The sequence below is a fragment of the Salmo salar genome, chromosome 19 (assembly GCF_965601325.2).
Source record: "Salmo salar chromosome 19, fSalSal1, whole genome shotgun sequence".
Classification (NCBI taxonomy): Eukaryota; Metazoa; Chordata; class Actinopteri; order Salmoniformes; family Salmonidae; genus Salmo; species Salmo salar.
In genome coordinates, this window is record NC_138309.1 from 31797519 (window position 1) to 31812158 (window position 14640).

The 14640-nt window shown below is 43.0% G+C and overlaps 1 protein-coding gene across 5 annotated transcripts in view; it reads right to left on the reverse strand.

The window, feature by feature from the left end:
* LOC106578660 (DNA topoisomerase 2-binding protein 1-A) overlaps positions 1-14640 on the reverse strand; it is a 61851-nt gene that overhangs the window by 18210 nt on the left and 29001 nt on the right. For all 5 annotated transcript variants that reach the window (XR_014381615.1, XM_045702211.2, XM_082965703.1 and 2 more), the window contains 9 exons: positions 9663-9874; positions 9127-9449; positions 8803-8985; positions 8330-8445; positions 8086-8209; positions 7716-7880; positions 6008-6104; positions 866-1073; positions 361-584 (listed from right to left, as the gene is read on the reverse strand). Coding sequence is in view for 4 of the 5 variants with exons in the window: in XM_045702211.2 (XP_045558167.2) it covers positions 361-584; positions 866-1073; positions 6008-6104; positions 7716-7880; positions 8086-8209; positions 8330-8445; positions 8803-8985; positions 9127-9449; positions 9663-9874 (1652 nt within the window). In the remaining variant the exon portion in view is untranslated. The remainder of the gene's footprint in view (positions 1-360; positions 585-865; positions 1074-6007; positions 6105-7715; positions 7881-8085; positions 8210-8329; positions 8446-8802; positions 8986-9126; positions 9450-9662; positions 9875-14640) is intronic.

Below are 14640 nucleotides of genomic sequence, written 5' to 3' on the forward strand. Positions count from 1 at the left end.
GGCAGAACATTCTCTGAATAAACTGTACAGACCTTTTGCAGAAAGCTGAGTCCTTGCCTAATTATTAACCCATTGTCTTACAAACCTTGGGAATAAGTCAAGGCTTATTGATTGTTAATTATTATCATGGGGATAAAATAATTCCCTTGACAGTAACAAAACTGACAAATGTTTAGCGATAGAAAAGGTGAATGTTTTGCAACTCGAGTGAGAACTTTGAAAGGGATGCTGCACTTGCATAAATCTAGTCCCTTGCAAGCATGTTGTCATAACCAAATTCAAAAGACATTCCATTGCAAAGTTTCACTTGAACTGAGTGTTAATGAAGACAGTTAAAAAAATAAAAATTCTCCTCCTCACCTATTTCCACCAGCTCAGAGTCGGTCATGGAGTCCCTGAGGGTGTGTCCGGCGTGGTGGGAGAGGGGTGCTGCTAGGGGTTCAGAGTGCTGGGAGGAGCTGATGGGCCACTGCAGGTTGTCAGCCAGCTTGGCTCTCTCCTCCCGGGCCGTGGGATCGTCCCACACGATCTGCTCGCTCTGAGGTGGCTCTGTGTTCAGGTCCACGGCTGCCTGACGAGACATCCTGAGTAACACCAGAGGGAGATGCAGAGAGAGTTAAGCCCTATTCACACTCTAAAAGATACAATGTACATGGCAATAGCATTTACATTGCTAACATCTAATGAACTTACAGCACAAATTCAACTCAAGTAAAATCTGAACATTTGTAGTGTGGAGGAATTTCAAAACAAACAATGGGATGTTTCCCTGGATAGAGATCTGGTCATCGGCATAGGGAGACTAAATGAATAGTGAAGGTTATTTTGACCTTTCCCAGTCCCCTGGTCTGTCTGCGTCTCCTACCTCAGTGCCTCCAGGGCGCGTCGGCCGGTTGCGTTGCGGCCCATGCGGGCCTGCCTGTCGGGGGTATGGGGTTCAGAGTCGGACTCCCCGGAGCACTGGCGGGTGAGGCGGGCCGAGGAGAGCCGGCCAGTAGTCATCTTGGTGGCTGACATGATCTCCTGCAGTTGCCTCTGGAGGTTCTCCCTCATCTTCAGGGTTTCAGACAGGTCTGGGAGACAGAGATGGTCAGAGGATGAGAGGAATGAAAGAAAGTGGAATGTATGTGTGTTTTGGGGAGCTGCACTCACGGGATATTCAGTTGACTCCTGAGAAGGCAAATGTACCTTTGTAATCGACCAACAGCCTCAAATTCTGTATGAACCACGAGGTTCAATACTTACGAACTCTTGCTTAGACCACAGGTTTAAACCGTTTAGAGTAATTACGCTAGCTGTTAGCTTTTCCCATTGGGAAACGTCACAATTAGCCGACTTGCCACCATGTCACTTGTATTTACGTAAACAAATAACCAATCAACCCATGGGTCAGATGTAAATCACACTTTTTCATGAAAGCGTCCATAAAAAAAAACGTTTTTTTGTTTGTTTGTTTTTTTACCAAATCTAAAATGTTTTATGTAAATGGAATGTTATACAGTAGAACTGTCCGGACACTTTTTTTGCGATTTCACTTGGTTTTGAGAAACATACCTCACCAGCAATAGACTTCCTCATTGCTCGTTCTGCAGTACGGGGACCACGGATAAACATGAACAAAGGCTTCTTTGAGAAATGGCAAAGCATACATTTCCATGTGTGAGCATGCGCACGCTTTTTCCTATCACCACAATGGGAACGAGAAAGCACAAGCATGCGTGCACACAGAAAAGTATCGCTCGAGTCCAACAAAATGGAATAACCTTACGGATAAAGTTCGGAATTACACAATTTCATACGTATAACATCTAAAGACCTGCATCACTATACAGAGCGCATTGTCGTTTCTAAAAGGACGTATTTGGACCTATTGCCAACATGCCTAGCTAAGTTATAAAATAGGATATTACAGTGTTAAGCTTTCACAATGCAATTCAGGGAAACAAATCATTTTGGTCCGCATTGAAAGGAGTCACGAGTGCATTCAGTTGCGTGTGCTGCAACAAATTTTCTTCACAAAAGACAACATAGGCTCATTCTGTTCAGAACAACCCAGGGTATGACCACATTTCATCTTGTAATTGTACATCAAACATGGTGATCATAAACAATGACACTGTATATGACATGAGTTTTATCATATGGACATGTTTAGTGCACATTTGGACTTTGGCTTGTTTGTGTTTGGCTTGCTTGTATGACATCAATGCGGTATTTACTATAATCCTCAACATCTCATTTTCAAAATACATAGAGTCCTCTTATTGTACAGCATTTCCCTCACTCAGACATTTCTTTTCAAAAAGATGCCCAATTAACAGGAGGGATGGGGCAACTTCTTGTGGCGCGAGGTGCTCAAGTTCAGAACGGCTGAAGCGCAGAGCTGACGTCATGTGTAGCATGTTACTGTACCACCACAACCTTCCAATTTAGCCGCTTATCCATGTCCAAATATGCGATTTTCAACCCGAGTATGAGTGTAAAGGGTTAATAATCATATACACAGGTAACTCCAAAAATAATGGAAACACTTGAGTAAAAGAGGGATACAAAGTATATTGAAAGAAGGTGCTTCCACACAGTTGTGGTTCCTGAGTTAATTAAGCAATTAACATCCCATTTTGCTTAAGGTCCTGTATAAAAATGCTGGGCAAGCCATTATTTTGGCTACCATGGCTGTGCCCCCATAGGATGGCAATACCCCCATCGACAGGACACGAGTGGTCACTGGTTTGATGATCATGAAAACGATATAAACCATATGCCATGGCTGTCTCAGTCACCAGATCTCAACCCAATTGAACACTTATGGGAGATTCTGGAGCAGCGCCTGATACAGCGTTTTACACCATCAAATTATGGAATTTCTTGTGGATTTTGCATCCCTCCAATAGAGTTCCAGACACTTGTAGAGTCTATGCCAAAGTTCAATGAAGCTGTTCTGGCTCATGGTGGCCCAACGCCCTATTAAGATACTACGTTGGCGTTTCCTTTATTTTGGCAGTTAACATATATATTATATTACATAGAAGTGCACATTTAAATGTACAACATTTTATATGTATTATTATAATGTCCTACGTCGTCACATATGCATTATTTGACTTGAGGACCAGCAGTAGATAGTTTTTTATTTTGTTTTGTCGGGAGGGGGACTCGGACCCACACTTACCTTACGCAAAATATTTACTCATACCACCTCAATGGAGGACGCCATCTGGCAGTGAAACTTATATTTTGTGTTGGCTGTCAAAGTCGCATACATTTTTTTATTTTTTTTATTTGACGCCATTAACACATTTTCTTAGTTTGACCCCCTGAACCATCCATAGTTCAAATTCAAGCCCTGGCAGCCACTTTAATAGCTAGCTACTTGCATGATTGAATGATGGAGAAAGGGCTTTTAAATGGCCAAATCAATTTCAAATCACTCCCAGATGCGGCTCTGAATAAAACCAAAGTAATTTGCATCTACCGCAAGGCTGAATTTGTTGATCACCGAAGTACATCGAGTCTTTGTTATAATTTACAAGCGAAACATACTGTTGACGCCGGCAATACAAGTCACGTTACTAGTAGCAATGCAGGACATCTTCAGCAGGCTAAGATATAAGTGTGCGCGCAGGAGGCCTATGGACAAGTAAACAAGCAGCAAGCTAACACAAGCAATAGCCAAGTGGATAGCTACAACATGCAGGCCAGTCCACATTGTGGATGACAAAGTGGAGGAAGAAGACCCCGCTTCGTCCTCATTACAAGAATACACGCGCTGTATGAAAGCGAGAGGGCTCACGGGAGACCACTGGACTTCGGTCAGTAACCACAACTAACTTCTACTTTGTGGTTACTGCGCACCACATTGATGAAAACTGGAAACTGCATGCACACGCTCTGGCCGTAATGAAGACAGAAAAGAGGCACTATGCTGAAACGTGCGCCGAGTATTTCATGGATCTAGCAAAGCACTGGAACATTGAAAACAAAGTTACCACAGTTTGCACAGACAGTGCACGGAACATGATTGCAGCAGCGAGACATCTGCCTTTTGAACACCTGCCCTGCACTGCGTATTGTCTAAGGTCCATCACAGTGTCCCTACAGAACAGCGGGTTTGACAATGCCCTAGCCAAATGGCCATTTCAAACACAGCCCACCAAACGCTACAGAACTCGGACAGCAAGTTGCAAATGGGCTAAAGGAGGAGTCACTCGCACAAAATGTCAAAACAAGATGGAATTCCACTCTGGAAATAGTAAAGCGTGTCCACGGAAATGAACAACTACTGAGAAATGCTCTAGCCCAACAGAAAACAAACATCACCATGCCAACCACAGCTAAACTGGAGAAAATGCAGAAGCTGGAGGCACTACTGGAGCCTTTACACTAATACTCTCACTATTAGTGTTATAATAAGATTGTGTGCGAGAGAGAGCGAGTGTGATAAAGTGTGTGTGTGTGAGAGAGAGCGTAAAGTGTGAGAGTGTAAAGTGTGTGAGAGAAAGTGGAATGTGTGTGTGAGAGAGTGTAAAGTGTGTGAGAGAGAGAGTATGTAAAGTGTGAGTGTGAGAGATAGTGTGTATAACAAGTCTCAAAATTGACTGAAGTGATTTTGAATTATCTTTCCCTGCAGGTACTTCTGAGAGGAGAGAAGTACATTTCCTGCTCAGTGGTGTTGCCTGCTTTGTGTCATCTTCTAGGTGTAATGGAGAGCTCAGATGATAACCCTTCCTACATGGTAAGATTCAAGCTGACATTCACAACAGACCTGGAGAAACGCATGGAAAACACCAACCTCACATGGATGAAAACCTAAAGATCCTTCCCAGACCTGAGAGGGGTGCGGTGTGGGCTTCGGTCAATAACTTTCTGAAGGAAGAGAGGCCTGCACAGCAACAGAGTCAGAGCCACCAAAGAAGGAAGCTACCCTCTTGTTGAGTTCTTCTGAGTCTTACTCTGATGAAGAAGAAGAGTCCATTGAGAAATGTGTGGAGCATTACAAAGCCCAGCATCAACATGGAGGACTGTCCACTACAGTCGTAGTCACAGCATGCAGGGGCACACACCAGGCTGGCCTGCATTGCACGAAGGTACCTGGCAATCCCTGCTACATCAGTGCCTTGTGAGAAGTTGTTTTCAATCTCTGCATATCGTACAAAAAGAAAAGAGCAGCTTTACCATCTGAAAATGTCAACAGGCTTGTTTGTCTTTGCAACTGACTCAGTGAAAAGAAATAGGAGGACGACTGAAGTGTATGATCACAGGTTTATGTTCTGTGGAATTGATGACATTGTTGGACAAGTTTATGCTCTTTGCATCAATAGAGCCAGTTAGTTATTTTTTTTCTTATAGCCAGCCATCCAATCAGTAATTGGGAGAACAATCATTTGGAATGGCTGAAGCTTTAACTGTGTGAGTGAGTGAGTGAGTGAGTGAGAGAGAGAGAGAGAGAGAGAGAATAAATGGATGAGGCAGCATTAGTAGGCCGATTTGGGAGCATGAATACGTTCCAGGACTTGTGTATTGTATTAACTTGTTTATGGCGAATAAGCCATTAAAAACATTTCAGTCCTTACATGTCTATAACTCAAGACTGCTTTTTAAATATATATATATTTTTTAAATTTGAGCAAATAAAAAAAATACTGATTGATCGTGATTTACTACAGAATTGAATGCGGTTAATCACAATTATTTTAATTGTTTTCACAGCCCTAATTTTGTATAAATGGTCCTAAATCTTTTTCCGTAAAAGCACATGGATGTGCGTGAAACGGATAAGCAAAAACAAAGACTTTTGATAAGATGCAAAAAAACTTTCCCTCCAATTGTGTCCATTAGCTAACAGCTAGCATGGCAAAAGCTAACAGCTAGCATTGTTTTCTAAACTATTTAAACCTGTGGTCTAAGCAAGAGTTTGTAAGTATGGACCTGGAATGTTTTAATTCAATGCACTTGAGCTAAGGCACAGTAGGGCAGATCAGTGACACATCCGTGTATAAGAGCCCACCTCTCCTCTCTGTATTGTCCTGGTCCTGCTCTGTGTCAGTCAATCCTTCACTGATGCGGTGGGAAGTAGTGGCGTCTTCCACTGCATTGTCTTCAGACTGAGAGAGAGAGGGTGAGAGGTTGTTTGACCTACAGTTCAAGTCGGAAGTTTACATACACCTTACTCAAATACATTTAAACTCAGTTTTTCACAATTCCTGACATTTAATCCCAGCAAAGATTCCCTGTCTTAGGTCAGTTAGGATCACCACTTTATTTTAAGAATGTTTAATGTCAGAATAATAGTAGAGAGAATGACTTATTTCAGCTTTTATTTCTTTCATCACATTCCCCGTGGGTCAGAAGTTTACATACACTCAATTAGTATGTGGAAGTATTGCCTTTAAATTGTTTGACTTGGGTGAAATGTTTCAGGTAGCCTTCCACAAGCTTCCCACAATAAGTTGGGTGAATGTTGGCCCATTCCTCCTGACATAGCTGGTGTAACTGAGTCAGGTTTGTAGGCCTCATTGCTCGCACACGCTTTTTCAGTTCTGCCCACAAATTTCCTATAGGATTGAGGTCAGGGCTTTGTGATGGCCACTCCAATACCTTGACTTTGTTGTCCGTAAGCCATTTTGCCACAACTTTGGAAGTATGCTTGGGGTCATTTTCCATTTGGAAGACCCATTTGCAACCAAGCTTTAACTTCCTGACTGATGTCTTGAGATGTTGCGTCAATATATTCACATATTTTTCCTCCCTCATGATGCCATCTATTTTGTGAAGTGCACCAGTCCCTGCTGCAGAAAAGCACCCTCACAACATGATGCTGCCACCCCCGTGCTTCACGGTTGGGGTGGTGTTCTTCGGCTTGCAAGCCTCCCCCTTTTTCCTCCAAACATAATGGTCTTTTAAAAAAAAAAATTATTTCACCTTTATTTAACCAGGTCGGCAAGTTCAGAACAAGTTCTCATTTACAATTGCGACCTGGCCAAGATAAAGCAAAGCAGTTCGACACATACAACAACACAGAGTTACACATGGAGTAAAATAAACATACAGTCAATAATACAGTAGAAAAATAAGTCTATATACAATGCGAGCAAATTAGGTGAATTATTATAGGTCATTATGGCCAAACAGTTCTATTTTTGTTTCATCAGACAACAGGACATTTCTCCAAAAAGTACAATCTTTGGTCTTTCAGGTTATGTCGATATAGGACACGTTTTACTGTGGATATAGATACTTTTGCACCCGTTTCCTCCAGCATCTCCACAACGTCTTTTGCTGTTGTTCTGGGATTTATTTACACCTTTTGCACCAAAGTACGTTCATCTCTAGGAAACAGAACGCGTCTCCTTCCTGAGCGGTATGACGGCTGCGTGGTCCCATGGTGTTTATACTTGCGTACTATTGTTTGTTCAGATGAACGTGGTACCTTCAGGCATTTGGAAATTGCTCCCAAGGATGAACCAGAGGTCTTGGCTGATTTCTTTAGATTTTCCTATGATGTCAAGCAAAGAGATACTGAGTTTGAAGGTAGGCCTTGAAATGCATCCACAGGTACACCTCCAATTAACTCAAATGTTGTCAATTAGCCTATCAGAAGTTTCTGAAGCCATGACATCATTTTCGGGAATTTTCCAAGCTGTTTAAAGGCACAATGCACCATTTTAATTTGAGCAGATCTAGGGATGAACTGTTTATTCTCAGGACAAACATACCTTGTTCTTTTGGGCCTCAGTGAGGTCTCCAAGTTGTGAGGTATGGGTGGCAGGGGTAGACCTCTGGCTACTGTCAGGAGGCACCTGGCTGAGGTTCAGGCTCATTTTGGGGTTGTAGGTGAATGGGTAGAGAGACTCAGACACATGCCTCTGATCCTCAGCACACTGGAGAGACAACAGAAAAGATTCAATATCAGCACACACACTTACACAAACTACCGCAACACTGTTGTGACTGTGTTCAGTCTGATAAGAATGGAGCCTGCCTGTCGTTTACTTTATGTAGTACGTGTGTGTACTGACACATGTACCCTTCTGTACATGTCCCATAACTATGTGTGTGTATGCGTGTACTGGAAACCATCCGTACCGCCTGCAGCCAGTGCTGAGACACCACATGCACCCCTCGCTCCTTCACAGCCCTGTACTCTCGCGTGTTGTCCCCCACACGACCCTGATAGATGTAGTGAGTCACCGTGTCGTCACACGACCACCTAGAACACACACACATAGTATTGGATTATAGAGGGACATGCATCATTAAATGGCAAGTGCTGTTACTGGCATTCGTAACATTCTAGACATAGTTGAGAGCTAGATGTATTGTTGAGTACCTGAAGTCAGCTCCTAGTGAGGCAGCGATGGCGTTGAGCTCTCCCTGCTTCTTGCTCAGTTTCTTACTCACGCAGATCATCACGCCAGCCAGGGGAGCAGCCTCCTGCTCCTCCACCTACAAGCACGCTCACAAACATACATCACTATCAGATAAGAATCTGTTAATGGGCTAGTGAGTGCATGTACTTGGCTGTGAAGGCTGTAGTGTGGGGGTGTGTATTGTACTGTACTCCCAATTGGATTTGTCACATGATTTGTAAACAACAGGTGTAGACCAACAGTGAAATGCTTACTTAAGGGACATTCCCAACAATGCAGAGAGAAACAATAATAACAAGGAATAAATACATAATGAGTAACAATAACTTGGCTATATACACGGGAGACCAGTACTGAATTGATGTGCAGGGGTACATATAGGTAGGGATAAAGTGACTATGCAACAGTATAGAAAAGAACACGGTAACTGTACCTCTCTGTGTGTCTCCTTGCAAAGCTGGGGGCTAGCTGTGAGAGCCTGGAGGTCAGGGGTGTGGCTGTGGGTGCTGTTGGCCAGGGCCACCTTCAGGTTCCTCCCGATGACCTCTGACAGCGGGGTCGTGGCCTGACCGTACTGAGTCCTGCCCCCTGGCGTGTCCAACGCCGCTAACGCATCCTGGAATGTCATATACAAACACATACTTTCAAAGTGTGTTATAATATAATGCTCAAAACTATTCAGTAAATTAGTATTTTTGCACCCCATTTCCTATAAATTGCACTACATTCTCTCGAAATACAGACAAGTGAGTTTAACCTTGACGTTGAAGGTGGGTCTGAAGAGCTGGTCTCGGTAAAGGAAGCGGGAGGGAGTGTCCAACTGCAGCGCTGGAGAGTCTTTCTGCCCCCTTGCTTTCCTGCCCCCCTCCTGGCCTCTCAGGGTGGTACAGTCCTTCTCTGGCAGGCCTTGTTCCAGCACGGAGCGGAACACCTTACTCTGGAAGCGGCCCATGTCCAGGGGGGTGACTGCCGCCCCCCTCTGGGGGCCCAGCAAGGGAATCACTGGGGACTTGATACGGGACAGGGGGGGGAGCATGGAATGCTTCTGGGGGCCCCCCACAAAACTCTCCTCTTCTCTCTCTCTAAGGAAATAAACTGATTCAGATTAAATCTATCACATACAATAGAGCATACTCTGTTTGTACAAAACTCATCCTCTCTCAAACAAAATGTTGAGGTTTCAACAGCCTAACAAAAACTATTGCTTAAATGTTATTCATCCCCCACTGCTGTTGCAAGTTTTGAAAAATGAAAATATGGTTTTCAATTAAATGAATTGCAAGGCAGACTGACCTGGAGAAGGAGGCAAGTCCACCAGGAAGTGCCCCTCCTCTGCCCTCCGGCCCGTCCTGGCAGACTCCAGCACCCAGCGCAGGGTGACGGCAGGCAGCCCCCACTTCTGGGCCGCCTGGTACTTGGTGCCCTCGGGGCTCTGCAGCACTAGGTGGGTACTGGCCAGCATGCCGTTCCTTTGGTTGACCATGCGTACAAAGTAGTCCTGGACACTGTAGGGAGGATGGATAGATGGAAAGGAGCAAAGGTGGTAAGATGAAAGTATGCACAAATACGCCACAGTGCTTTCGGAAAGTATTCAGATCCCTTGACTTTTGACATTTTGTTATATTACAGCCTTATTCTAAAATGTATTAAATAAATTTAAAAAACACAGCAATCTACACACACAAACCCATAATGGCAAAGCAAAAAGAAGTTTTTAGAAATGTATTATACATTTTTTGCAAATGTATTATAAATAAACTCATTCTTTATTTACAGTATTCAGACCCTTCGCTATGAGACTCGAAACTGAGCTCAGGTGAACCCTGTTTCCATTGATCATCATTGAGATGTTTCTACAACTTGATTGTAGAAGTTCTACAGTTCACCTGTGGTAAATTCAATTGATTGGACATGATTTGGAAAGCCACACACCTGTCAATATAAGGTCCCACAGTTGACAGTGCATGTCAGAGCAATAACCAAGCCATGAGGTCGAAGGAATTGTCTGTAGAGGTCTGAGACAGGATTGTGTCAAGGCACAGATCTGGGGAAGGGTACCAAAACATTTCTGCAGTATTGAAGGTCCCCAAGAACACAGTGGCCTCCATCACACTTAAATGGAAGAAGTTTAGAACCACCAAGACTCTTCCTAGAGCTGGCCACCTAGCCAAACTGAGCAACCTGGGGAGAAGGGCTTTGGTCAGGTAGGTGACCAAGAACCCGATGGTAACTCTGACAGAGCTCCGGAGTTCCTCTGTGGAGTTAGGAGAAACTTCCAGAAGGACAACCATCTCTGCAGCACTCCACCAATCAGGCCTTTATGGTAGAGTGGTCAGACGGAAGCCACTGCTCAGTAAAAGGCAGATGACAGCCCGCTTGGAGTTTGAAAAGCTGTCAAGGCAATCGGTGGCTACTTTGAAGAATCTCAATTTGTTTAACACTTTTTGGTTACTACATGATTCCATATGTGGTATTTCATAGTTGTGATGTCTTCACTATTATTCTACAATGTAGAAAATAGTTCAAATTAAGAAAAACCCTTGAATTAGTAGGTGTGTCCAAACTTTTGACTGGTACTATCCATCTATATCTGTGTGTGTGCTTCCCTTTGTGTCACGGCTAAGAAAGTAGCATCCAGCTGTCATGTTGAATATGGATTAATTGGCGCTTGCTGTTGCCATGGTGACAACAATGACCAAGGGCTGACCATTTGCTGGCTAGCTAATCATCTTGGCCAACTGCGGATTGAAACACTCATCTTATTTACTGTTAATTGGCCACTGCAAACCACTTTGTTAGCTAACGCAATGCTGTCTCCAAAACTGCAAGATGTCTCTAGCAATATTTACTTTTTGACGTTCTATGACCTCTCCACTTTCCAAGCGTATTGTGTCATCATGAGCACCTTTTCTACAACAGGGCTTCTTCATTTCCCCAAAAATCAAATGCCTGTACACAGTCACATAAAGTGACTGTACATCTTGTTGCCTCTAAAGCTCATTTGACAGCTAGGTTATTGCGTTATTGAATATTAAGTTTGCCCTGAAAATCCCTAATTGGCCCGATAGCCTGGGAGTACACGGTTACGTGCCATGCCGTCGGGGGTACGCCAAATAAAATGTGATTCACATTTAAAAAAAAATAATATTGTTTTTTTTTTGCACCTGTGTAGCCTCGTTTCACTGCCAAAAATAAAATTAAACCATTTGGTGTTCAGCGAAATAACAACACAATGTCAAATACCGGTAGCCTAGTCAAATAATTAACATCCATTCACATTAACCATTACTCTCTCACGGGAAACCTTCACTCTTGCGCAGACGTTTAGAAACTTGAAAAAAAAAAAGAGCGAGAAAAGACAACTTTCAAGTAGTGAGCCATGTATAAAAGCAACAGATATCATTAATAAGAAGGGGCTAGAAGCGTCTTATATGGTGAGCTATCGAGTGGCTAGGACAGGCAAGCCCCATACTATTGTGGAGGACTTAATTCTTCCTGCTGCCGCGGATATGGCTGGGACAATGCTGGGGGAAAATGCCCAAAAAACTATACAGACAATGCCTTCATCAAACAACACTGTTTCACGACGCATCAGTGACATGGCAGGAGATGTTTTGAAACAATTGCTGCTTCGCATACAAGCCAGTGAATTCTATGCGTTACAGCTGGATGAGTCAACAGACGTGGCGGGCCTGGCACAGCTCCTGGTATATGTCCGTTACGTTTATGGGGGGTCAATTAAGGAAGACATCCTCTTGTGCAAACCACTGGGAACCAGGACAACATGAGAGGATATTTTTAACCTGTTAGGGCTAGGAGGCAGTATTGACACAGCCGGATAAAAAACGTACCCGATTTAATCTGGTTACTACTCCTGCCCAGTAACTAGAATATGCATATAATTATTGGCTTTGGATAGAAAACACCCTAAAGTTTCTAAAACTGTTTGAATGGTGTCTGAGTATAACAGAACTCAAATGGCAGGCCAAAACCTGAGAAGATTACATGCAGGAAGTGGCCTGTCTGACAAGTTGTGTTTCATCTTGGCTCTTTTTATTGAAGACTGAGGATCTTTGCAATAACGTGACACTTCCTACGGCTCCCATAGGCTCTCAGAGCCCGGGAAAAAGCTGAACGATATCGAGGCAGCCTCTGGCTGAAACACATTATCGCTTTTGGCAAGTGGCCGATCAGAGTACTATGGGCTTAGGCGCGTGCCCGAGTCGACCGAATGCTTTATTTTCTTTCGTCTGTTTACCTAAACGCAGATTCCCGGTCGGAATATTATCGCTTTTTTATGAGAAAAATGGCATAAAAATTGATTTTAAACAGCGGTTGACATGCTTCGAAGTACGGTAATGGAATATTTAGATTTTTTTTGGTCATGAATTGCGCCATGCTCGTCACCCTTATTTACCCTATCGGATAGTGTCTTGAACGCACGAACAAAACGCCGCTGTTTGGATATAACTATGGATTATTTTGAACCAAACCAACATTTGTTATTGAAGTAGAAGTCCTGGGAGTGCATTCTGACGAAGACAGCAAAGGTAATAACATTTTTCTTATAGTAAATCTGATTTTGGTGAGTGCTAAACTTGCTGGGTGTCTAAATAGCTAGCCCTGTGATGCCGGGCTATCTACTGAGAATATTGCAAAATGTGCTTTCACCGAAAAGCTATTTTAAAATCGGACATATCGAGTGCATAGAGGAGTTCTGTATCTATAATTCTTAAAATAATTGTTATGGTTTTTGTGAACGTTTATCGTGAGTAATTTAGTAAATTCACCGGCAGTGTTCGGTGGGAATGCTAGTCACATGCTAGTCACATGCTAATGTAAAAAGTTGTTTTTTGATATAAATATGAACTTGATTGAACAAAACATGCATGTATTGTATAACATAATGTCCTAGGGTTGTCATCTGATGAAGATCATCAAAGGTTAGTGCTGCATTTAGCTGTGGTTTGGGTTTATGTGACATTATATGCTAGCTTGAAAAATGGGTGTCTGATTATTTCTGGCTGGGTACTCTGCTGACATAATCTAATGTTTTGCTTTCGTTGTAAAGCCTTTTTGAAATCGGACAGTGTGGTTAGATTAACGAGAGTCTTGTCTTTAAAATGGTGTAAAATAGACATATGTTTGAAAAATTGAAGTTTTTGCATTTTTGAGGTTTTTGAATAACGCGCCACGGGATTACACTGGCTGTTACGTAGGTGGGACGATTTGGTGCCACCTACCCTAGAGAGGTTAAAGTACTGGACAGCTTTGTGACATCAAATGAACTTTGGTGGTCAAGATGTGTTGGTATCTGTACTGATGACACAAAAGCCATGACAGGGAGACATAGTGGAGTGGTAAAGGGCGTACAAGCAGTTGCTCCCGGCGCCACTTGGGTACACTGCACCATCCACCGAGAGGCTGTTGCTGCTAAGAGAATGCCTGACAGCTTGAAAGACGTTTTGGGACACTACAGTGAAAATTGTTAACTTTGTTAAATCAAGGCCCCTGAACTTTTGGGTATTTTCTGCATTATGCAATGATATGGGCAGCGACCATGTAAAGCTTTTACAACATAACAACATGTGCTGGTTATCAAGGAGCAAAGTATTGACACGTTTTCTTTTTTTTTTTATTGAGAGACGAGCTTAAAGTTCTTTACTGACCATAATTTTTACTTGTCTGACCTCTTGCATGATGATGAGTTTCTCACACGACTGGCCTATCTGGGTGATGTTTTTTCTCACCTGAATGATCTGAATCTAGGATTACAGGGACTCACCTCAACTATATTCAATGTGCGGGACAAAATTGAGGCTATGATTAAGAAGTTGGAGCTCTTCTCTGTCTGCATTAACAAGGACAACACACGTCTTTCCATCATTGTATGATTTTTTGTGTGCAAATTAACTCAAGCTTATGGACAATGTCAAATGTGGTATAGTGAAGCACCTGAGTGCACCTGAGCACGCCATTACGCAGGTACATTCCCGAAAAGGATGGCACAAACAACTGGATTCGTTATCCCTTGCATGCCCTGCCTCCAGTCCACTTACCAATATCTGAACAAGAGAGCCTCATCGAAATTGCAACAAGGGGTTCTGTGAAAATATAATTTAAATCAGAAGCCACTGCCAGATTTCTGGATTGGGCTGCACTCAGAGTTTCCTGATGCCCTTTTCAACCACATACCTATGTGAGATTGGATTCTCGGCCATCACTAGCATGAAAACTAAATAGAGGCACAGACTGTGTGTGGAAAATTATT